General features: G+C 40.4%; 1 protein-coding gene across 1 annotated transcript in view; it reads right to left on the reverse strand.

Moving 5' to 3' along the window:
* The window catches only part of LOC126235971 (ubiquitin carboxyl-terminal hydrolase 7), a 253,893-nt gene that overhangs the window by 176,988 nt on the left and 51,079 nt on the right, over window positions 1-25,826 (reverse strand). Inside the window, exons 7-9 of the mRNA XM_049944942.1 lie at window positions 1,947-2,132; window positions 1,790-1,870; window positions 1,621-1,711 (exon numbers count right to left, since the gene is read on the reverse strand). Coding sequence (XP_049800899.1) covers window positions 1,621-1,711; window positions 1,790-1,870; window positions 1,947-2,132 — 358 coding nt within the window. The remainder of the gene's footprint in view (window positions 1-1,620; window positions 1,712-1,789; window positions 1,871-1,946; window positions 2,133-25,826) is intronic.

Here is a 25,826-nt window from a genome sequence, read left to right on the forward strand (position 1 = left end):
CAGTAAAAAAAAGAAAAGAAAAATACTGGCAGGAAGGAGCTTTAAACATGGCTCACCCGCTTAGCAGCACAACACCATGTCCACTTAACCACAATGCCATAGTCCTTCCATACTATGTTGCACTTTTTGTCCTTGGAGCATTCACTGTATCGATTTTGCTTTCTTTTTACAGTTCAGTACACCTTCTTCCTGTTATCATGCTTGATCTGTTTTCAGTTTTTGATGGTCTGTCCAGGTTTACAACCTGAGAGGGATGTGATGGGGAGTTTCCTTTGTGAGCCATAAACCTGACAACCATCCGCCTATTAGGACAAGACCAAAGCACAGTAAATGTGGAAGGGTGAGTAGTGTGATATGCATCCCCAGAGGTTTAGGCAAGGAAGCAGACAGCAATAACGTATCACATACAGCTAGTCTTTAGAAGAGAAATATGGGGCAGCTATGTCGGCTTTTTAGCAAAAAGCAGTCCCAAAAATCGAAACTGTGCAACACCGTACAAGCAATGGTACCCAGTTGTACTCCTGGGACAGAATGGACCACTTTATGATGACAAAAATGCCCAACTCAAGTTTTCATGGGAGAGGACTGGGAGCTATAGGAAACACGGGAGAGACTCTGAAGCTGTAAGAAACACTGCAATTGTACATCCTTTGAATGACTCTTTGGGATTTGTGTTCTGCCAAGGCAATGGATTGGAAGCTATACTGCATGCAGAAATAGTTGAGTGACCAGTGGTCTGACGGTCACTAGCCCATGGATGGCAATAAGTCACCATGGAGCCCAATAAGATGCTGTTATCATGGACCTGTGTGGAAATAAGGGATGTAACAACTAACCCAAATTGGTGAATACAAATTAGTAAGGAGCCTCAAATGCCCAAGTCTTGGAGGGTAAGTAAATGTGATGGCACCGTGAATGTAGGTAAAAATAAAAAACGAAAAAGAAGGATGCAATGACACGTTGGTCTTTAGAAAAAGCCTGCTGTATTGCTGTTTATAATTTGACAAGATGGTCAGTTGTTGACCGACCCTCCCATGTAGAATAATGACAGCAGAATAGATCCTGTGATTTGAGAAGCCATCATTATTTTCTACTTGAGGAAACACATTTAAGACACAGAATCCCTGTTCCTCATGTCAAACCAAGCAAAATGAGAGTGTCTGCCTTATAACTAGGGATAAGGCAACACAGCACGGTGATGATGTGATGCATTACTGAAATCACTTACAACACTGATTTGCATCACAGGCTTTCATGTATGGTGCCATGTATTGCAGCCAAATGAACCCGATTGTTATCCACAGCAACAGGCACTAATAATCAGCAATGTGGAAGGTGCCCTCTCCTCTCTTCTCTCTCTGCTGCTATGTGTAAGATGGCCTCATCCCTTACATGATTCTATACTGCTTGAAGCAGCCACCTTCTAACTTCTTGTGTACCATTTTTAACTTTTGACAAAGGTGGTCCTCAAATGAAGCTTACACTTCAGTTTTGATACTTCCATAGTTCTCCATCATTCCTATGGCTTTGACACAGTTTACAGCACCATTACAAAGAGTGAGTGTATCCTAATGGAGGAGGGGGAATCTTGCTTAACCTAACTTGTATGTAATTACTTACTATTTTTCTTCCCCTTGATGTTGAGTTGAATATCATAAAAGGTCTCTACTCTTGTAGACGTATAGTCAATGTTCTTGCATTTAATGAAAGACTGCAAAAGAGAAAGACAGTTGTAAGAACACGACTAGTACCAGAAGCAAAACAGTACAATAATAGTTGAAATACGAACCACCATCTTTCCTTCAAAGAGCTTTGGCACAGTTCCTTCAACACAGGTTCCCTTCATCTTACTTTCAAGTTTGTCCAACAGCTGGAAATAGTATAAAAATCAATACACAAAGATTAAACTAAACTATGCAAAAGCTTCTTTGTAGAACAGAACTTACCACACGTAGAAATTCTTGAACATCATGCTGCATGAAGGAGTCCAACGTCTCCCAGCCAAAAGATTTTGTTAGTTTCTTTGTACCAACAGGTTTGTCTGAAAACTGCAATTCATGGAATACCCTCTGAAGTGCTAGTGCTACACTTTTGCTTGAATCATCACTCTCTGTTGGCATTTTGTAAACAGCCTGTGAAATGAATTAAATTTCTGTACAGTAAAACCATTTGCAAATAATTACTGAAAGATAAAAGTAAGAGACTGAAAGCTCTCTCTGTCATTAAGACTCAAATCCATGGGTGGTAGATTCTAAAAACAACTTTCTACCAGTGCAACCAAACAGTTCTCAAAAGACAATAAAAAAGTAGTAATTTGTCAGACTTTGGCTTCAGAAAATTGTCATCACCAGAAGAAACTGTTTATTCCATTTTAGAGAGATCTTCCAGGGGTCAGTGGGAAGTATTTTCTTCCATCTAAACCACTCACAGTCAAAAACTATGCAAGAAAACAGTTCGACTTTGAGTGATGAAAGTTGCTGCCTTTTTCCCCAACAATAGTTAAAAAGTAGGGCATTTGATCAGGAAAGTAAAGCAATCTTCTTATCGCTACAGTTTTTATTTACAGTATTTATTTACAAGGACTCTCATTTCTAGATTTGTTAAAAATGGAAGCTAAAATTTGCTTTTGAGTTTATTATTATTATTATTATTATTATTATTATTATTTCTGGCAATCCCCTGACTTTCAATCTCGCTTCGGAGGTGATGAGGAAACTTTTGAATGTTTTGCTATTAAGCTGTACAACAGAGAACTAAAGCCATCAAAGATCAACTGAAGCCATCAACAGAAAAGTGTGAAGATTATGTCATGTGTGAAATGGTGGTTAAAATTTTAGATGTACATTTAAATACTCCAGACATATTATTGGAAATAACGACACTGAACACTGCATGCTGTAAACCCACCGAAATGTAATGGCACATTTAATTCTCTCCAGAAGAAATCAGGAACTAAAACTGATCATCAGACAAAGAAAAATGGGTGTTGTATTGGTTGAATGACAATGGTAAGAAATGCCAACAGGTTAGTATCATTCTAAAGAAATTCACATTGTTTATTCCGAATGTGAAATGTACAGATAATAAAAGATGTTGTAAAACAGTTTAAGAATTGATAAAAGATTCTGAAAACATTAAATAATGTCTCCTTTAGCTTTTTTCTGAGAGTAAATAAAAGTCATTTCCTTTCAGCAACACCATTTTGTGTGAATGGGCTTTACATACTGCTAACGGTATAGACACAAGAAATTGTAACGTCTCCTCATAAAATCACATCTAGAAAAAATAACAAGATTTGTGCAAAGAAAGAAGACAGAAAAGAAATTATGCAAACTGAAATAATTTAAGTGTTTGCTACAAATGCAAAGTATAACAGCACTAGCTTTTGTCAGTCTTGCATTTACAATGCACAGCCATCTGGGTTTGAAAAAGAAATGTGACCGACAACAATGTATTCAGTCTAAGGAGACACCCATATGTACAGTCTGTTTTCACTTCCATAGTGATAAAAAATAATAATGTTGTTAATCAGTCTGGATGGTCCATTGCTATCTGTGTTACATATTTGTCTTTAATAATCAACTGAAAACTTAGGACTACTTGTGAAAAGATCAATGTTCTGCACCCATCCTTAAGCCTGGAAAAATGGGATATTAAAATGTTATATTTTTCGAGTGTCACACTTTTCTTTCATTCTGTGGCATCAAATTCCATCTCCTTCAAGGTTCTTAGTCACGTCACAAAAATTCTACATCATCACCCATATTTCGCACCCATCCTGACAAAGATTTCACCCAGTAGACGAATGTAATTCAACCATTAGACCAGAAATTTTTCTGTCAGTGGAATAAATTTTAGAACATTAACAGAGAAAATTATTAAGGGCAGATCACTGCAGTTTCCAGTCAATTACTGTGACAATATTCCCAATTTGCAATCATTAGTACATTATGAGGTTTCCCCTCCTCTGCTTCAAAATCTGAATAAATATAAATGGTTCTCTTCAAAACTATACCAATATTAGGACAGATTCATTCCTACCTCTGTCCCAGTTTTGTCCAAACATGTCTAAGTCGGCTCATAACTCTTATGGCTGTCACATGTTGTCCTTAACTGTATATTCATGATATACTACAAATGATATACACTTGAAATGTTGAACCAATATTTAACAAAGGCTGAAGGAAGCAAAAATGAGTTTAGGGAGTGGCATGAGAGAGGCATTCAATGAAAGTAAAATTTGCCAACTGATCTACCAAAAATCCTAAGAATTTTTGGCATTATGTGACATCAGTAAGTGAATCGAAATTATCAATTCAGTTGCCCAGTTACTACACTGGCACTGAAACTGAAGGTGAGAGAAAGAAGGCTGAAATACTGAGTTCAGTTTTCCAAAACTCTTTCACCATGGTAAATCGTAACAGCCCCGACTTTCATCATCGCATGAATGTCAAAATGGCAGATATTGAGATATGTGATCATGGAACGGAAATGTAACCACACTCACTCACAAGGCAAGGTCCACAGCAGTGGGAGTGACTTTTTGAAACCATATATACGGTGATGTACGTTAATATATCAGCTATCACATCCTGGAGCCATTAACCCTGGTAGGCCCTCATTTGCGAGTTAATGACAAAAACCAAATAAATAAAATCAGAATTTTGCATGACACTCAGTAACATTAAAATAGTAGTATTGACTGGTTGCGTGGTATAATTATTACGATAAGGCCTTGACATGCAGAAGGCTGTGGGTTCAAATCTCGTTAAGTACTTAAATTTTTTTTTAATATTTTTAAATTTTTATCAAATTTATTTTGATCATTATTTTAATTCAGTTAAGTAGTTAAATGTAACTTTTATTTCTAATTCTTTGTCACATCATTCTAATCATCATATCAACCTCATTTGCTCTCATTTTTCTTCCTATCATTCTTTTTCCACTTTTAAACCTTTGTTCGTGTGATTTCAATTGATTCTGTGTGTTAATTACAATTTAATTTCTTTTGTTTTATCACCGAGTGTTTTTGTCCATGTTCCTGCAGTCACTATTTCTATTCCTTATTTTCCTTTAATTGTGTTTTATGTATAGGCCCTTCTTTCATTTAAATCTCCATCAGCACTATTTTGTCCGTAGTTCAATATGAGTTTAGGCTATGTTTTACATATGTGTACAACGGTTAGCAGAAAAGGCCATCTTGTAATGAAAACTGCATTTCACACTACTGCACAGTCAATATAAATAGATTATTTTGTATTTTGTTTTTTAACCAACAGACCAGCATTTTCTATTATTATAGTACTATAACAAATAAATAATCCACATTAAAAAAGTATGAGAACAAATGGAGAAATTCATATGGTGATTAAAATGTGACAAAGAAACAGAAATTTAAAAAACTTCATTTAAATCAATTAATCGAATAAAAAATAATCATCAAAGTCAGTGTTATGAAAAGGAGAGAATGCTAGTGACTCTACAATGGAGACACAGTCACAGATAGGCACACGAAAAAGACTGTCAAACTAGTATAACCTTTCAGCCAAAAAGACGTCAATCAGAATTAATTACACACACACACAAAGCCAGACAGAGAGAGAGAGAGAGAGAGAGAGAGAGAGAGAGAGAGAGAGAGAGAGACTTGGCAGCCAGAGTTTAGTTAATAGAGTAGGGTGTATACGTGGACAAGAAAAAAATTTCCCCATATTCTCAGATTTCCCAGTTAAAAACACACTTTTCCAGGATTTAAAAAAAAAAAAAAACCACTGTAGCCCAGGTGAGAGTACATTTTTCCCATGTTAAGTGACACTTTCCTTTGGAACTGTAGAACTTGTCAGTCGTTTGGTAAAGGATTTACTGATCAGCTTAGAGCTTCCCAGCACTTAAGGAAATAAAACTATGTAGAAAACAACATTTTTGGAAAGATCTTTAATGTGCTGCAACATGTACCATGCATATTTTTGCATCACTAAAGTATAACTATGAATTCTACCAAATAAATCATCGTAGCTTCCGAAGCAGTAAAATCTAGATCGATCGTGATGTGCTTAAATAAAGCATCACAGCTTCTGAAACACTAAAATCGAGATGGTGATGTTCGTTAAGCAGCTAATCATAACTCACATCACATGATCTCACCAGCCAATGACAACAGATATTCAGAGTATAGGACATGTGATGTAGCCAGCCAAGTAACATCACTGTTAAGCAGGGCAAAACACAAATAGGAAAAGTTAATGGTTTACATCATTGTACAACGCACAGTATAGCGATAAGAAAAAATAAGCTTTCACATATAATTTTGGTTGTCAAAAATTTTTTGCTGTTTTTTCCGAGGGTGTTGTTAGGCAGGATCTTAAGAGTATACCTCAAACTGCAGAAGCTGAATATTTTTGACAATCACAATTATAAACTTCCCTGCTGTGCAACGAATATTTCATATGTTACATGGCTGAATACACATTCTGTCCACTTTTCCATATAAAGGCCACTTACGTGTGAAACTGTTCAAAAACTCACTTCACTACACCCCTCTCTTTTTTTAATGATAATTATACTTTTTTGCCATCATTAGTGAATAATTTCCTATCTCTTTAAGCTTGTCTTTTTTAGCATGTGTTATCCCTTAAGATACATCAGACACAAACATGCCAGTAAAATTTTAAACAGTGGCTTAAATGGCTGATCTCAAAGTGTTAAGTTTTGAATGAGGATCAAATGCTCCGAGGAATTAGATATTCATCACACATTCTCAAATGCAACATAATTTATCTTGTGTAAAATGAGATTTATTTGGAAAGTAATGCTTCTCAAACCAGCATTCGCAATATTCTTCCGTTACATGTAAGAAACAAGCAGTTGTGACATCACGTTCATGGAAAGCAGCCTTTTGTTACAAAGTATTGCACAGTTTTCCTCCTGGCGCCTTTGATACATTTTGCTGCCATCAGACGCTGGTGTGTGCACTGTGTTTTTTCGTTGTATATTGCACAGTTTCTTTGCAACTAAATTTATTTTGTTGTTGTTCTCCCATTTACATTTTATTGTTGAGTATTATTCTGCAGTAGCAGGCTAATGAAATTTTTTGAGTATCAGTCCCTGCCCGTCAAAGTTACAAAAATTCCTAGAATTCTAAATAATTCCTGGATATTTCCCGAATGAAGAAATGTTCGGGTTTTTTCTGGATTTCCCCGCTGTCGCGGGTCGCTTTTACCCTGAGAGAGGCTAATTGTTTTATACTGTAGAAATGAAAGTGGAACAAAAAAGTTAGTACCACTAATAACTGGCAATACAATGTTTCAAAAATGTGCAGATGTTTCCATGTCAATAAATGTCTGATGTGAATGCATGGGTAAACAATCATATCTGAGCAATTCCTGTGTGCCTGGGATGAAAGGTTGGGCAATAGAAATACAAAAATCAATCTGTTTATTGACAATTATGTAGTACATCCCCAAGATAAGTCATATCTAGGTAATATAAGTATAGCAATATTATGAAAAGGAAAGTTTCCACCCACCATATAGCGGAGATGCTGAGTCGCAGATAGGCGCAACAAAAAGACTGTCACAAATAAATAAAGCTTTTGCAACTTTCCTTTTCATAATATTGTTACATTCCATCCTGGATTTTCCATTGTTTATGTAAATGTAGTGTCTTTTCCTCCCAATTGTACAAGCCACTTTCAGCCACTTGGCCAGGGCAATATAAAATGTGTCAAACAAAAATACAGAAGATTGTTGTACAGAAGATCAACAATGATTCCATAAACAGATTTTGTGAAAATCGGCTCTCACTGTTCACTCAAGAGATCCAGAGTGTGAGACATTAACACTCATGTTGATGCTGTGGTCCTTGACGTCAGGAAAGCACACGATGATGTGGTTGTCTATAACATGGTAGCAATGTCAGATGATTGTACCAAACTACAGGAGAGCCACAGAGGACTGAGGAGTGGTGCAGGAACTAGTAGTTGATCCTGAACATAAATCAATGTAGCATATTGCACATAAATAGAAGAATAACTCCACTACTGTACAACTTCATATTTAATGACATGTAGCTGGAGATGGTAACTACGGTAAAATACAGGAGTAGACAAACATATGGAAACACCAAAAACACAGCACATTACCATGGCTATCAAAGTGTAAGAATACTGTTGGCATTTAAACAGCTTCCAGTCATCTCAGAATGGATAGATACAAGTCCTGTTTGGTTTTCAAGGTGAACTTATACCAATCTTCCAGCAAAATGTTAACAAGTTCAGGTGGTGGTGATTGAGTTGGATAGTGATCTCACATAACGAACTCCAGTGGGATTCCCTACGAGATGCTTTCAGTCACTTTCTACGGGTGATCCAGCACTTGACCTCAAAAACTTACAGAAGCAGTGACAAAACCATCACTGTATACATCAAACTGTTTCCACAAGTGAAAACAATGTGAAAGCGTCACATTTCAAAACTTCTTTTGTGCAACTTCCAGTTCACGCCGGCAACTAAAATTAAGAGCACTAAATTTTGAACTTATTGGGAAGTTGACCAACAGTGAAAAAAATAACTGTCAAACATTTGGACATAATAAGTCTGACCATTCTTTAGTATCCTCACCACCAGCGTTGCAATGGAGGCAGAGCAGGCTAGTGCTTACGTGGAGTTCAATTATCGCACACCTCGCCTTGCACATCGCGCTGAGTACTCAATCGACAGTCATCCACGTCAAGGCTGGTTGGTTGGTTGCTGAAGCTAAAGGGACCAAACTGCAAGGTCATCAGTCCTTTCATTCTACATGTATTGAATCAGGAACAATCCTCAGAAGGATACAAGATGCAAATTGTGGGTAGCCTGACTGTAAGCAAGATGCACTAAGACAGAGATAAAGTCAAGGAGAAGTAGGAGGGGGATGAGAGGAAGTAAGGTGTGCAAGTTTCTCTGCCCAAAATGCAGTTGGGAGTCACCGGACCATGATGTGCGGTGGGGGATGCACCCTCTGTATCCCACCAGCACCACCTCACCATTTGTTACCCCATGGAAACAAGCAGTACAAACAAGATGATAAAATTTTAGGAAGATAAAACATTAGAAAAAGCAAACATAAAACAACAAGGAGAATAAAAAGGTGGGAAGGGGAGGGGCCAGGCCAGATCGCTGAACAAGGGTCGCCATGGGACCCCTGGGCCAAAGCAGGTGAGGGGTGCCCCTCCAACCCTTCAGGCGCTGAATGTGGCCATACAGTGCACCATCTCACAGAGCGAAGTACATACCACCTCTGCAGATGAAACATAAAACCAGGTCAGTAGCTTTGATGTCGTCCGCTAGAACCAGAGAGTGTGTCAGGGTGGTTAAGACATTGCCACAAAGCAATCAAATTTGTGCATTCTGGTAACGTGGGAGCCACTGTTAAGGCAGGCACCACATCAGCAGTAAGGTGGGTCCTCACATCAGTGGCCAATACACAGCTTACAAATGACAATGGATTCCCTGGGAGAAGTATGAAGGGAAGACTGCCATATGGTTGTGGTCTCCTTTACGCCCCCCACTGGTTTCGGGGGTCCAGGGCAAACCATTCTGAGCCCACTTCTGGGAACCCCATTTCCAAATCAGCATCCTGGTAGCCAACTTTGCCATATCGTCAGCATGTTCATTCCTGAGGTCTCATGTCCAGGGGTCCAAACAAATACAACTTACAGTCCAGCTTGACAAATGTCAGAAAGAAGATCCTGGATAGTCATGACTAATTGGTGATGAGGGTAGGACTGGCCTATAGCTTGACGGCTGCTCAGGGAGTCGCTACAGATAAGAAGCATATTACCAGCGCAAGAATAAGCATGGCTATGGGCTCGTTTGATGGTCACCAATTCTGCAGTGAAGACACTGCAGTCATACGACAAGGAGCATAGTTCACTGCAACTTGCATTTGTGTATGCAAAAGCAGTTCACCCCTCGACTGCTGAGCTGTCAGTATATATCACTTTTGAACTTGGAAATGCATTGTAGACAGCCAGGAATAGGTGGTGAAACACCACATGGTGTCAACTGAATCTTTTGATCCTAAAGATAAAGCATAGGCAGATCCGAGGTCACAGTACATACCATGGGGCATTCGCGATTGCTCCCTGACAAGATGCAACACTAGGAAAAGTTGGGAGTTTAGAGCAGAGACACTGTAGTCAAACTGCAATTGTGATCCCAGTTCTGATCTTGGTTGTGGGAGGTAGGCCTCTCTACTAGGAAAAAGGTCACAATAGTTTGGATGCTTAAGGGGAGGTTTACTATCTTTGGCCCGAAAAAAGCACATTCTTTGAGAATTTTTTTCTTGGGATGCGTTATAGATATCAATGTCAAATTTGGTCAAAATCTTTATTGACATTTCCTCTACAAACTAGAATTTTTGCAACCGGAAATGTCAAAGAGGAAAGGCAGAAGTGCCATCGGAACGAAACTAAATTTCCATGTAGACCTCCACGCGCAGTATGTCACAGGTCAGCCGGCTCATACGAAATCAAAATTGAGTTGTTGTTGTTGTTAGCAAAGTATATAAGATTCTTTAGGAGTTGTACCTGCTTAAGTTAATTGGACCATAGGAAACAAAATGACGGCCATTTGAAAAAAATAGGGTTTTTTCATCGATTTTCCGACTTCGTCGGCCAAGTAAATATATTTATAGTTGATGGATCGGAATAAAAGTGGTGCAACTCCTAGACAATTTAATTAGCTTCATCGGAAATAAAGAATCACGCCAATCGGTTTAGTAGATTTGAAGTTACCATACCACGCGATAAAAAATGTCATCTCGAGAAAAATGCATTTGAAGTTTTGACTACATATAAATGCAATATTGTGCAAAGTACGTTCAATCTGCTATTCGGGGCCCGTAAACTAGTCCTTCCTCTTCCTCACAGACGGCGTTCTGCTCGATCTGGGCCATCCTGCACTGCTCCAAAGCCACTCGTACGGCCGGTGACAAGCGGTTTTCGGCCGCTTGAATCTGGTGGCCGTCTGAATGCTTGCCGAACTGCATCGAATAGAGTTCCAGGGTGATGTCCATCGTTGTCATGGTCTTCAGAATTGCTGAATACCCATCGTTGAAGCTTCTCACTGCCAGGAAAGTCGCAATCTCCACAGTCTTCGCAGCAGAATGCATATGCTTGGGGGTTAACTTCCAAACACACGCATTCAAACTTTCATTTGAATTTTGTGCATTTTCTCCCAAGCACTGGTATAATAACTCGTCCCCCGAAAGAAAAAACTGGTGCGTGAAAAAGGCTGATTTCAGACAGGTGCATTTTTTTTGTTCAACCGCGAATAACAAACATTTCCGTTCCATATTCGGAAAAACCGTTTCAGGGGTGGATTCTAAACACTTATGGATCCAAAAATGCAATTTAAAAAAATAGATTTTTTTGAACCAAAAGATAGTAAACATCCCCTTAAGGGAGCTGCAAATGTGTGTAGTATAACTGAGTAGCTGTTACTGGCACCTGATCCATAGTGTAGAGACCCCAGTCAACTGTTCATAGAGCTAATTCGAAAGGCTCCTGTTGCAAGTCACAACCCACAGTGGTACATTGGGTCCAGTGACAGCAACACTGAGGGTGATGCCAAACCATATGCCAGACTCCCATAATCATGACACGACTCCCATAATCACGGCACGACTCCCATACTCACGGCACGGCTACCATACTCACGGCACGGCTCCCATAATCACGACACGACTCCCATAATCACGACACGACTCCCATAATCACGACACGACTCCCATAATCACGACACGACAGAATCAGGGCTTTGTAAAGCTGCAGAACAATAGTGCCGTCTGCATCCGAACTGGTGTTACTGAGGTAGCCAAGAACCTTTGCTTAAGGTGGCAAACAGGGGAAGCAATGTCAGACGGGCATCAATGACCAGTTCCAAAAAGCGGTAAGTCTCCACCACAATGAGATACTGGTTGTCAAGGTAAAGTTCTGGTTGTGGACGATCAGTACAACAGTGAAAGAAGGGCATGACATGAGTCTTGGAGGCAGAAAACAAAGCCTTGGGTGAGGGCCCATAACTGTGCCTTTCAAACGGCGTCCTGCAGTCGGTGTTCAGCAACAGCCACACTACAGAAGCAATAGTAAATGCAAAAATCATTGTCATACGAGAAGGGTTACACTGAAGACCCCACAAGTACTCTTAGACTATTGATGCCCACTAAAAAGAAAGGGATACTTAATAGCGAGCCCTGCAGGACCCCCATTCTCTTAGAAAATTGGGGGCAGGGGGGGTGGGGTGGGGTGGAGTACTGGGTACCAGCCACCAACTTGAAACTGGAAAGTAAAGTGCGACAAGAAGTTCTGGACAAAAGATAGCAAGGATGTGATGTCACCCTGCGATGTCATAAGCCTTTTGTAGGTTGAAGAAGACAGCAATAAGGTGGTGTTGGTCAAAAGTTGTCTGGATGGCAGACTACAGGCAAATCAAATTATCAGCAGTGGAACAGCATTGGCAAAAACCACCCTGAGACGGAACCAGAAAGCCCTGACAATCAAGTAGCCAACGTAGCCGCTGGCTCACCATGCGTTCAAGCAACTTACACAGAACATTGGTGGGACTAATTGGGCTAAGCTGTCCATTTCTACAAGATGCTTCCCCAGTTTCAGTACCAGGATGACGGTGCTTTCTCGCCACTGAGATGGGAAGTCACTCTTGCTCCACAAATGATTGTAGGTGGTAAGGATATGTTGCTGACAGTGTGTGTGAGTATTTGGTTGTGGATGCTGTCAGGCTCGAGTGCTGTATCAAGACAAAGGTCTAGGGCACTGAAGAATTTCAACTCACTGAATGGAGCATTATTTGGTTCCAGGTGGCATGCAGTGGAAGATAAGTGCAGTCACTCCATCTGGTCTTTAAGGAAACGAAAGACAGGGTGATATTTCCCAGAAGCATAATGTAGAGCAAAATATTCGGATACGGCATCTGGGTCTGTGGAAACAGCTTTGTTCAATGAAACATCAAGTACACCTGCAGAAGAGTTGTATCTGTAGAGGCATCTGATCTTCATCCAGACCTAAGAAGGAGGCGTACATGGTCCATCCGTTGAAACCTACTTTCCCAGCATTTTTGCTTATGTTGTTTTATTCAGTGGGAGACCCGAACAAGGAGCCTTTTAAAGCCAATGACGTGGTCGATCAATGGATGCCGCTTAAGGCACTGGAGAGCCCACCAATGATCTCTAATAACCTTGGTGATTTCTGAGGTCCACCAAGATACAACCTTCTGATGGGAGGATCCCAAAGAATAGAGGATCACTATGTCAGCTGGCAATAGAATGGCTGCTGTTGCATTCTGGACAGCCTCGTCAATGCCTCCATATAGCAGTTCGCTCAGAACAACTGTGGAGACTAAACCATCCCAGTCGACTTTGTGGAGAGCCCATCTAGGCGTGCACCCAGGGGATTGATGCTGAGGGATGGATAGGAAGAGTGGGAAGTGGTCGCTACCACACAGGCCGTCATGATGGCCTCGAGTGGATGGATGCAAGAAGATCAGTGCAGCAAATAAAAAGATCAATGACATCCATCTGTGACAGAAAAATTGTACACCCCGTCATTCCAAGTTGGCACGTAGTTCATCGTCAGAGTGCAAGGGGTAGGGTGGACCCAATAGAAAATGACGCCTTAAACCATGTTTGGACCATCATGGGGAGTGATCATCACCAGAATGTTGCCCAGCTTTTCACAAGCAAGCAAAACCTCAAAACCTATGACTGGGCAGAGAATACTGTTTTAATCAAAACTGACCCATTTTTCATTTTCGAGGTGGCTGCAACTTTGCCACACCTGTCCCCTATAGTCTCTGCAAGAATAAATGCTTTGTGGCCAAAAAAGAATCCCCATTGGAATACTGGGGGAGCTTTTCTCTGTCTGTAGCTTGGCAAGACATTCCTCATATGGCATACCCAGGGAAGGAAAAAATTTGGGGTCGTATCTCTCTCTATTGAATGGGTTCTTTCCTTCTGAAGAGACTGCTGGGCATGTATGACCACCAGCTGGAGAAAGCTTCATCTGGTTCATATGCTTGTCATCTACCACAGTGCCACCCATTCCAAACAGTGGCTCTCCCCATGGGCACCAACCCAGCCTCAGCAACAGCTACCTGGTCTGTAATACATTGCTCAGAGTCATCAGGCCCCAATCACAATGGGCACATACTCCTTGGCAGACACAGGGAGGTTTCAGGTCAGGCACCAACAGTCTGAAATCTGCATGGTGTGGGGCTACAACCATGCAATGCTTGATGACCCGCCCCAAAATGGGATGGCTACTGTGCTTCATTTTGAGCATATTACTTTACTGGAAAGGAAGGTTGCTAAGATGGAAAAGCACAAAGGTGGAACAGACAAACATTAGGCATCCTTTCTTGCATGATCTGCACTTCTGAAAAATTTGAAAAAGTGGTGGCGGGTCAATTCCAACATGGGGCACCATGTATTTATTAATGAAAAGTTGTAGAAAGCACCGGAAGTGAAATGGAAAACTAGGGCCCTAAATCATGTTCCAGGTCTACACGGGGTCTACAACAGAAAGGCCAACTGATGGAAAGGCAGAGGGGAAAAGGGATAATGGAAGTATAGGCTCACAGCACAGAAAGGGAAGTAGTGTTGCCGAGGCTGGGAACACTTGGTAACCAAGCACATACTCACAAAAGAGTTTTGAGCCCACTGAAGGGGCCACCCAAGCCACCCATGCTGTGTTATCATCATGCATGTCTCTAGAAGGCTTCGGACTTTCTGCTTCCCATGGATTGACTCACATGGTGAATTTTCCTCTCCTCTCGTGCGATTAAATTCCATGGTCATTATCAAGCTAATGTTGGCCTGTGAAAAGCATGCACTGACAATGTAGTCTATTGGTGCAGTCACGCCAGTGTGGACACTAAAGTGGTATTGAAGAGCATTCAGTTTTCCTAGCGTTAATTTTGGGCTACCATGGACCCGGCATTTCTACAATGCTGGCAGGAACAGTTACGCCTACAAGTATAGTGGCAGCACTGGCAGATGAACCAGAATGCAGAGTTGCTTCACACCCTTGTCCCACTAGCAGTGAGCCAGACACCCGCCTGTTGCATAGTTTTCTTCTCTGCCCCTGCTTCTGTTTGCTAGCTTCAATGAGTCTAAGTTCAGATGGGAGAACTAACTGCACTGATTTTACTGCACAGCGAGGTACGGTGTATTGCTGATGCAGTATTTCGAGCACCAAACCCATGTGGTGGCACCACAGCTGCAGTTTAATGAGCACCACAAATGCACTGTCATTCGAGCAGTTTATGTGCTCTGCTCCCTGTTTGGCTTCTTTCACAACACCAGGTTAACCTTTAACCCTGGCTTGTGGTGCATCCCAGTATGACATTGGTCCATCACAACCCAGATGGCACCAAACATCTCATCGCCTATGCAGCGAAGCAACTTTGTCACAGAGCATAATTACTCACACGTTGAAAATTAAGCATTAGCTACTACTTTTGGAGTTAAAAAGTTTCACTTTTTCTTGTGTGGGGGCGAGGTTCCTTCTCCTCCTCACTTATCACTGCCCACTGATTGCAGAGGCGGGCCCTTTTTCTCTGTAACTATCGCTGTGACATTCATTACCGCTCCACCGCCCAGCATGCCAATGCTGACGCACTCTCACTGTTTCCAGTGGGGCACAATACGGAATTCAATCATCAGAAGGCTTTCTTGTTCACGTTGGATGATGCCTCACAATAAATCCTGTCGGATTTTCTATTGACAGCACGAGACATTGCAGCTGCCATGGCTGCCGATCTGCTTTTCACAAAAATCGTTTCGGCAGTCCTGACCAGCTTACCAGAGCGCGTGTCTTCAGGTGCGGATCCAGTATGGTGTACATTTTTCTCATACATGACTGACTCAATGTTGTTCAAGAGATATTTATGCTTGACATGTAGCAGGAATGCTACTGAGTGGTCATCCTCCCAGCATTGCACTCTTACATACTCCAGTTACTACATGTATTGCACAGGGGTCTGACCCACATGAAGGCATTGGTACGACATCACACCTAGTGGCCTGCGATCGATCATGACATCGAATGTCTGGTGCAGGCTTCCAGAGCTCGCATACAGAACCAACCACACAGCTGCGCCAGGGTGCATTTCTATTTCATGTGTCAATTTTTGGGTAGCATATTGTCATCAGCGGTTGACATATTGTTCTATTTCTCATATGTATCCAAGTTGTCCTCCATGTCATCCAGTGCCACTGTCTTATTTTTGCCACTGAAGAATCCACCAGAATCCTTCCATTTGACTCTCATGTCTGATAATGGCAGGCAATTTCTGTTGCAGGAGTCTGAAGACTATTGGCCCATTTCACATGGCTTCTAACTCCAAGGCTGAGCACTTCATGTGTATATTCAAGACCCAAATGAAGAAATCAGTGTCTGTCTCTTCCCACAACCACACATTGCGAGTTTTCTAGCTATGTAACATAAGACGCTGGTTGACATGCAGTCTGGCAAAATGTTTGCACGGGCACCAGCCAGGGATTCTGCTGGATTTGCTGCACCCTGAACTGCACGCCACATACAACCGTGGCTTTCCGCATTACGTTCACCGGGTTGCCATTTGGGATTGGTCCTTTGGCCTGTGGCAGGAGCAGCTGTCATGTGTCGTGGTGCGTCACGAAGATCAGCAGTAGTTTGTGGTGGATGCTGGTACAGAGCAAATTACCCGGCATGCAAATTAGTTGTGTGCGGTCCTGTTGGGATCTCACTGCATTGGTCTTCCCGTCTGCCAGGCGACAGGGTTGGTCACAACATAGTTTTGGGTGCAGGCTCCCCACCTGCAGAGGCATACTTTTCTGTTGCTGATCTTCCCCCCCCCCCCCCTCCCCCAAATGTCATCCCTTCAACCTGCAGCCTCAGGCCCCAGTGAGGTGCGCACATGTCTGCCCATGGATTTTGATCTGTCCTTCGCCTCCCTGGTGCTGATGGTAGTGGCCTCGGTTCCACTGCTTTTGGTGAACTGCCTGTTGACTCAGCCTCTGTGACATTCCAACAGAAATCAGCAATGTCAGCATTGCCTCACTCCGTGGTTGATTCGCTGCCAGGTTCTCAAGAGGCCCCTCTGGTTCTGTGCCGGAGGTTTATTATTATTATTATTATTATTATTATTATTATTATTATTATTATTTTACTTTCTCAGATGTTGAGTCTGCTTAAAAATGGAAAGTGACGCAGACCTTGATCAAGCATCACTTCCTTTTAACTCTATGGTATATGTTATATTGCATTTAGGAACTTTCGGGTAATTGAACATGTATCAATAATTACGGATTTCTGAAGTTGTATATATAAGTTTGGATGTAGCTGTATTGCATTGATGTACTGGTGGATATTGTGTGGTATGACTCCTGTAGTTGATAGTATAATTGGTATAGTGTCAACTTTATCCTGATGCCACATGTCCTTGACTTCCTCAGCCAGTTTGATGTATTTTTCAATTTTTTCTCCCGTTTTCTTTCGTATATTTGTTGTATTGGGTATGGATATTTCGATTAGTTGTGTTAATTTCTTCTTTTTATTGGTGAGTCTGATGTCAGGTTTGTTATGTGGTGTTGTTTTATCTGTTATAATGGTTCTGTTCCAGTATAATTTGTATTCATCATTCTCCAGTACATTTTGTGGTGCATACTTGTATGTGGGAATGTGTTGTTTTATAAGTTTATGTTGTAAGGCAAGCTGTTGATGTATTATTTTTGCTACATTGTCATGTCTTCTGGGGTATTCTGTATTTGCTAGTATTGTACACCCGCTTGTGATGTGATCTACTGTTTCTATTTGTTGCTTGCAACGTCTGCATTTATCTGTTGTGGTATTGGGATCTTTAATAATACGCTTGCTGTAATATCTGGTGTTTATTGTTTGATCCTGTATTGCAATCATGAATCCTTCTGTTTCACTGTATATATTGCCTTTTCTTAGCCATGTGTTGGATGCGTCTTTATCAATGTGTGGCTGTGTTAGATGATACGGGTGCTTGCCATGTAGTGTTTTCTTTTTCCAATTTACTTTCTTCGTATCTGTTGATGTTATGTGCTCTAAAGGGTTGTAGAAGTGGTTATGAAATTGCAGTGGTGTAGCCGATGTATTTATATGAGTGATTGCCTTGTGTATTTTGCTAGTTTCTGCTCGTTCTAGAAAGAATTTCCTTAAATTGTCTACCTGTCCATAATGTAGGTTTTTTATATCAATAAATCCCCTTCCTCCTTCCTTTCTGCTTAATGTGAATCTTTCTATTGCTGAATGTATGTGATGTATTCTATATTTGTGGCATTGTGATCGTGTAAGTGTACTGAGTGCTACTAGGTCTGTGTTACTCCATTTCACTACTCCAAATGAGTAGGTCAATATTGGTATAGCATAAATATTTATAGCTTTTGTCTTGTTTCTTGCTGTCAATTCTGTTTTCAGTATTTTTGTTAGTCTTTGTCTATATTTTTCTTTTAGTTCTTCTTTAATATTTGTATTATCTATTCCTATTGTTTGTCTGTATCCTAGATATTTATAGGCCTGTGAAATGTAATCTTCCTGTTAAGTGTGTTTTCCCTTGACTATGCTATTTTTCTTACATTTGTCTGTTCCAAAAGCCATATTATATCATTGCTGAATACTTCTGTTATCTTTAGTAATTGGTTGAGTTGTTGATTTGTTGCTGCCAGTAGTTTTAGATCATCCATGTATAGCAAATGTGTGATTTTGTGTGGGTATGTTCCAGTAATATTGTATCCATAATTTGTATTATTTAGCATGTTGGATAGTGGGTTCAGAGCAAGGCAGAACCAGAATGGACTTAATGAGTCTCCTTGATATATTCCACGCTTAATCTGTATTGGCTGTGATGTGATATTATTTGAATTTGTTTGGATATTAAGTGTGGTTTTCCAATTTTTTATTACTATGTTTAGGAACTGTATCAATTTAGGATCTACTTTGTATATTTCCAATATTTGTAGTAACCATGAGTGGGGTACACTATCAAAAGCTTTTTGGTAATCAATGTATGCATAGTGTAGTGACCTTTGTTTAGTTTTAGCTTGGTATGTCACCTCTGCATCTATTATCAGTTGCTCTTTACATCCTCATGCTCCTTTGCAACAGCATTTTTGTTCTTCATTTATAATTTTGTTCTGTGTTGTATGTGTCAATAATTTCTGTGTAATGACTGAAGTTAATATTTTGTATATTGTTGGTAGGCATGTTATGGGGCAATACTTAGCTGGGTTTGCTGTGTCTGCTTGATCTTTAGGTTTCAGCTAAGTTATTCCATGTGTAAGTGTATCAGGGAATGTGTATGGATCTGCAATGTAACTGTTAATAATTTAGTTAGATGTGAATGTGTTGAGGTGAACTTCTTTAGCCAGAAATTTGCTATTTTATATTTTTCAGGGGCTTTCCAATTGTGAGTAGAATTAATTGCTTGGGTGACTTCATGTTGCAAAATTATCACTTCAGGCATTTGTGGTATCAACTTGTATGTGTCTGTTTCTGCTTGTATCCACTGTGCATGCCTGTTATGTTGTACCGGGTTTGACCATATGTTGCTCCAGAAGTGTTCCATGTCTGTTAGGTTTGGTGGATTGTCTATTTTAATGCGTGTGTTATCTATTGTCTGGTAAAATTTCTTTTGGTTTGTGTTGAATGTTTGGTTTTGTTCCCTTCTATTTTCACTTTTTTTGTATCTTCTAAGTCGTTTGGCCAATGCTTGTAATTTCTGCTTCTTTTCATCTAATTGCTCTATCGCTTCTTGTTGTGAGATTTTACCTAACCTTTTCTGGTTTTTTTTTTTCTGACATTTCATTTCTTATAAATTGTGTTAGCTGTCCGATGTCTTTTCTCAGTTTTTCTATTCTGATCTGTAGCCTGTGTTGCCATGCTGGTTTTGTGGGTTTCTTCTGTGTGTGGGTTGGTTCTGATGTCTCACTAGTGTGTATATTTAGTGTAGTGACTGCGCCTATATAAACCAGTAGTTGTAGTTGCCATGCTGGTTTTGTGGGTTTCTTCTGTGTGTGGGTTGGTTCTGATGTCTCACTAGTGTGTATATTTAGTGTAGTGACTGCGCCTATATAAACCAGTAGTTGTAACTCTTCCATAGTTGTGTTTTCATTTATTTTGTTGTGTATGATTGTGTTGATAGTTTTTATTGTTGTTTCGACTTGTGGGTTATTTGGCGGTCTACGCAAGAATGGTCTAATGTCTATATTTGTGTCTTTGTATTCTATAAATGTCAGCTGAAATTTTTCTTCTATATCTAACATGTGTGTCACTTCATGTTCTATTTGTGCTTGTTCTGGTGGCTGTCTTAAGATTTCGTTTTCCTCTGATTGTTTAATTGATGCGTGTTGTTCTTCGTTTGTTTGCTCTGGGATGTTTGAGTCCATTACTGTATTTTCTTCTTCTTCTGATTGCACATTATTTTGTTCCAGTATTTGTTGTACTTGTTGTTTGATGTTTTCTAATTCTGACTTATTTTTGGTTATTACACGGATCTGATCAGCTAGCCGTCATTCTGTTAAAAATTTTAATTCTGGGTATCTGGTAATAAATGTTGTGTATACTTGTGATCTGTATCCAGTTGTGTTGGTTCCTAGGTGTGTTGCTTGGTAATAACAGAACATGAGGTGTCTATTAACTTCATGTGACCATCTCATCCTCTGCCTTTTGTTTTCCTTCTAGGGTGGTTGCAGGAAGCATATCCTGCAAAACACCTCTATTTGGATTTAAATCATTTTCCAGTTGGCTGGCAGTGTCGTTACCATTGCGGGCGGGCATAGGGTTCAAGCGTCGTCCCCGATCATGACGGCGCTTGTCTGAGGCTTCTTTAGTTCTGTCCTGAACTAACTAATCACACTAAAAGGGGGGTTAGCCCTATTAGTGGTTTGTTCTTTTCGTCGCCTTTTACGACTGGCAGAACATACCGGAGGCCTATTCTTTTCCCAGGCCTCCACGGGGTTTATTATTATTATTATTATTATTATTATTATTATTATTATTACTGCTGCTGCTGTTGTTGCATTCTGAGGGCACTCAACGTCATAGTTATCAGCACACGTAAGTTGCTGCTTTCATCGAGTTCTACTACCATAGACTTTCCCTTGTACATTGTGCTGAGTGTTGTTGCCTAGCGCCTAGTCAACAGCCACCCAAGGCAGCTGCCTACCGAGGTATCCAGATGCACTCTCCACAGCTGTTTGTACTTTCTGCTTCCCGCAGATTAACTCTAATGGCAGGTTTTCGTTTCCTCTCACAAGGTACAGTTCCCCAGTCATCATCGCACCACTATCGGCCCCCGAAGCCCCCATCCCAACAGTTTAGTTGTGGCAAAGCACGCTGGGATCTCTCTACTTCCTCTCATTTTGCAATCTGCCTCCTTAAATGCATTTTATTTTCATTTTTGCCTAATTACCCTTAACATGCGTGAGTATAATCTGCATTTCCGTAAAAGAGAAAGATTGGCCCTCAGTCTTCAGGAATATAGCACCAGGTCCAATTTTGTGCTTAGTTTTGTGTGTGTAATTAATTTCCAAATTTATTTTGACCATTACCAATTAATAGCTTAGTTAGAGGGAAAAATTAATAATTGTTTCATGATTTAGATTCTATTGTTGATTTATAAACACACACAAATTCTGTGCTAATTATAAACATATGGAAGAAGGACTACTGCGATTCTTAAAGTATTTATTTGGCTCTATTCGAAAACATTAGCAAAGACAGCCCTTAATTAATTCCAAAATAATTACCTGGTTTGTCAAAAGTATTGTTTGTATAACTACATCTGTTAATTTCATTATTTAAACAAGTAATTCAGCCTAACCTATGTGATAGAAAGAACTGTTAAAAACGAGGAATTTTTTGATGTATTCAGTTAACTGAATGAGTTCGGTTTTAATTGTAATTTCTGTAACTTAAACGTCGAACAATGAATAGTTTCACTGTCTATTATTGTGAGGATATATAAAGGACTGACTCCTAATCCCAAAACAGTCAGTCAACGGCAGATTTTCTGATGGGAATTATGTATTGGTTAAATTAACAACAATGCTTCAACTTAACAGTGGAATAAGTGTAACATACATAGCCCATGAGTTAGAACAATTAATGACAACAACCATTCAATTTATTTGGGAAATAGTGTCACACGTACCGTATTATTCTGCAAGAACTGTGAACACATTTTTACTGCTAATGGACATTCAACGGCAAACTACTGTAGCAGTATGCTGGCGCTGCCTGCAACCTATCAATGAGGCCTATCAACATTTACCAGCAGTGAACTGGCCATATAAATGTGAAATATTGGGGGGTTGCGAAAAGTGAAAGTAAAGAACTGTGAGCAGTTGTGCAACTGTCATCTACATCACTTACAGTATTGTATGTTGAACTTCCACCCTCCATTTTTCAGCCTGTATAACAATGCAGTATGTCGACACTGAGGACTATCAGCAAAGAAATAAAGCAGGCGAACTTCACAGAGTAGCGGTGTTGTCAATCCAGTGCTGTTACAAAAATTTTCCTTTGTCAGATCCAATAGTGTCATTCTTCTGCTCATGGCGAATGATGTATCTGCAAAGCAGTGCCTGAGGGAAACATACAGCTGTAACTGTGGAGCAATGGTTGCAAGGACTCATATAATTGGACCAGGTGGGACAGAACGAGTGCTCAGTGTGTGTAAGCCGATACACAAGTAAACTCTAATTAATTTATTTTGTGAACTAGGTAAGAGATGTAGTAATGAAAGCCACAGCTGACCACAACATTGAAATACAAAGAAAACAGAGTTCTTAACTGACAAAATTCAAACCAACAAACTATGCAACTAGTGGCTGTATCACAGGCTCCATTTCAAAGTAGCATGCATTGATGATATAGATAAATGTGTTATTAGCCAGCAAATTCTGTATTATTATGAGCACTACAAGGAAATACCACATTTGCAAAATTTCACAGCTTTTGTCACACACAGGTGAAATTCCAGATCAGCAAATAAACTCTGAGGGGGGAAAACTATTCCATCAATGAGATTTTATTCCAAAATGTTCCAGAATGAACACAAGACATTAGATTTTTTTTTTACAAAAATGAAGCTTCCAAACTAAAATAGTGAGTTCTTTATTTAGATGAACACTGTACTGATACACACTACGCTGAAAATAAATTTTGCAAATTGACAGGGTGTGAAGAGTATTGTCAAACAACAGGACCGGTCAACGTTAATTTGATGAGAAAGCAGAGTTTCATTTCACATTCACTTCTCCTCTATGGATGTAGCAAGAAAACATCCTGACTATCATGTAGTAATGGGGAAAAACATTAAAAATATGTAGAATCAAGGAAAGCCAAACTTTTGGTATTAATTAAGGAGCACCAACCTTCTCCTGTTTATGCCACTGGCAAAATGTTGCAAGAAAGTGGTTCCCTTCTTATTTCCGCCATATCATCTAGACCTAAATTGTATGGAAATGGTCTGGAATCATGCAATGAATAAGATTCATTGTTGCAGTACATCAAGCATCTCACACTCTAACCTAAAAAATAATGGATAATAGTTTTGCTGCTAATAAACACTGTGTGTCACCTAGCCTACTGCAAGTCTTTAGAGGTAAAACACTACTTCTGTGATTCATGTATCAATTTCACTGCTTTTATATTCAAACGGCTTTTTAGTTGGCCTCAGAAGACTGAGGGGACCTGGTATCTAAAATTTCTCCAAAAAATTTCACCAATCTAACCAATATCCTGGAGAAACATGGTGGCCTACGGATAGGGAATACGGACACCCATTAAACTACCTACATTGCTAGAATTATTACAAGCCACATAATTGTTGCAATCTATATAAATTAAAAAGTTCCATGCATTACACAGAGACCATGTGCTCCTAAATTTAACAATGTTACATTTTATGACAAGGGTCCTTCTTTCTCCTGCTTGCCTTTTTAACAGAACATAGTTTGGAGACTCTACTTCCACCACCAGCTTTTCTGAACTGCACAGATGGGAGTTATCCTTACAACACATTCTCCACTCCCAAAATTATCCCAGCCCTAACCTACAGTAATCTACTATCCCCACACCCTTCACCCAACAGTTTCCACCCCCCCCCCCCCATCCTATTACCTCACAATTCAAGTCCTCACACCCTCAAGGTACGCCGCTCTCTGCCAATGCACCATCAGTCTTTTCCCCTCCTCCGCTTCTCTATTTCCGCTCCATGTTTCCCCTACCCACCCTGCCCCATAGCCTCCCAATGCTGTGCCTGGATGCCTTGTTCCGTCATAATCTAGTCCAGTGGTTCCCAACCTTTCTTAACCCTCAGTGCAATCAAACATTAGCTACAAACGCCTCCCTCCCCACCCCTGCCACCTGCTGCCCCCTTCTCCCCCATATTATCACCAACCTCAGCACCTAACTAAACTGCAGAATGAAACTTTTCTTTGAAATGATGAAAGTTGCATTACATTTAGTTTGTGTGTGTGTGGGGGGGGGGGGGGAGGTGGAGGGGGGAGGAGATGACTGAATTGATGATGGAATTTGTGGTGCATTGTAAGTGCTACCCACAACTGCTTCTCAGAAAAGGAAGCTAGCTATCCACAGTGAGGGTACACATTTCTTACAATGCTTCCCCTGCATTACTCCTTTCTACTGCAGCACTTGACCTGCACATTGCAACCCCATTCAAAATCAAACAAGCTCAGATGTGTGCACTATTGTTTGTAAATCACTTCATTGTTGCACTCCTTACATCTGAACTGGCAGAAATTAGACAACTTCAGGCCACTAATGCTTTGCGTTACAACAACAATAATAACTGTTTACAGCACTATAGTAGCCCTTACTGTACTGTGCTGTCATTTAATTCATTTATCTGCTTCAAAGTGAGTAATGAGGCAATTTCTGGATTACTGCAGGTACAATCTACAACTAGAAGAAGACATTTTCTTGAGATATTTAGAATTTGTTATGCCTATGTCTTACATTTATGATCAGTAGTGTACAAGACAAAGCACAACATATATGTGTAGAGGGTGGACTGTGTGAGGAACCTGTAACCTCCACTGCATTAATGCTACTAACTGAGAAAAAGTAATTATTGACAACTTAAATAATTAATATTAAAGTTTTACAAGATTGTGCTAATAGTAATGATCTTTTGAAAATAATTTAGTCTCATGACTGAAACGGAATCAAATCATTTAGTTTTACCACTTCAGAAATTACCCCTCAGAGTATAATTGCCCCCCAGATTGGGAACCGCTGACCTAGTCCCTGCATGCTCCGCCACACTGTGCTGACATGTCTTTCCCCACTTGTACCCTGCTATCCTTCCCAGTCCTATTTGGGATTGTTGCTGTCGTTCAACGCACCAGATGCATTCTGGCCTGAGTGGCTAGAGGGAGGGAGGGAGAGGGAGAGAGAGAGAGAGAGAGAGAGAGAGAGAGAGAGATACTATCAGCTTTTCAGTAAACTGACACATCTAGGAATGCAAGACTGCTCCACACTCTCCATCTTGAGATGTAGTTAGGGAGCACATCAGCCAATATACTGTGTGTTATATCCTAGCCAGTAATGCCACCCGAGCCCGCTGCCAAAAGGTTGGCAGCATCAAAGTCCGGACGCCGTCCGCATAAGCAGCGCCAGCGAGACAGGAAATCACCGCAAGTCTGCGCGCGCCACCGCTGGCTTCTGGTTTCTTAAGTGCTGGAGTCGCGAGCGCTAGGACAGTTCTGTATTCGCCGCTCAGTTGTATACTCGCCACCGAA

The sequence above is a fragment of the Schistocerca nitens genome, chromosome 2 (assembly GCF_023898315.1).
Source record: "Schistocerca nitens isolate TAMUIC-IGC-003100 chromosome 2, iqSchNite1.1, whole genome shotgun sequence".
Taxonomy (NCBI): domain Eukaryota; kingdom Metazoa; phylum Arthropoda; class Insecta; order Orthoptera; family Acrididae; genus Schistocerca; species Schistocerca nitens.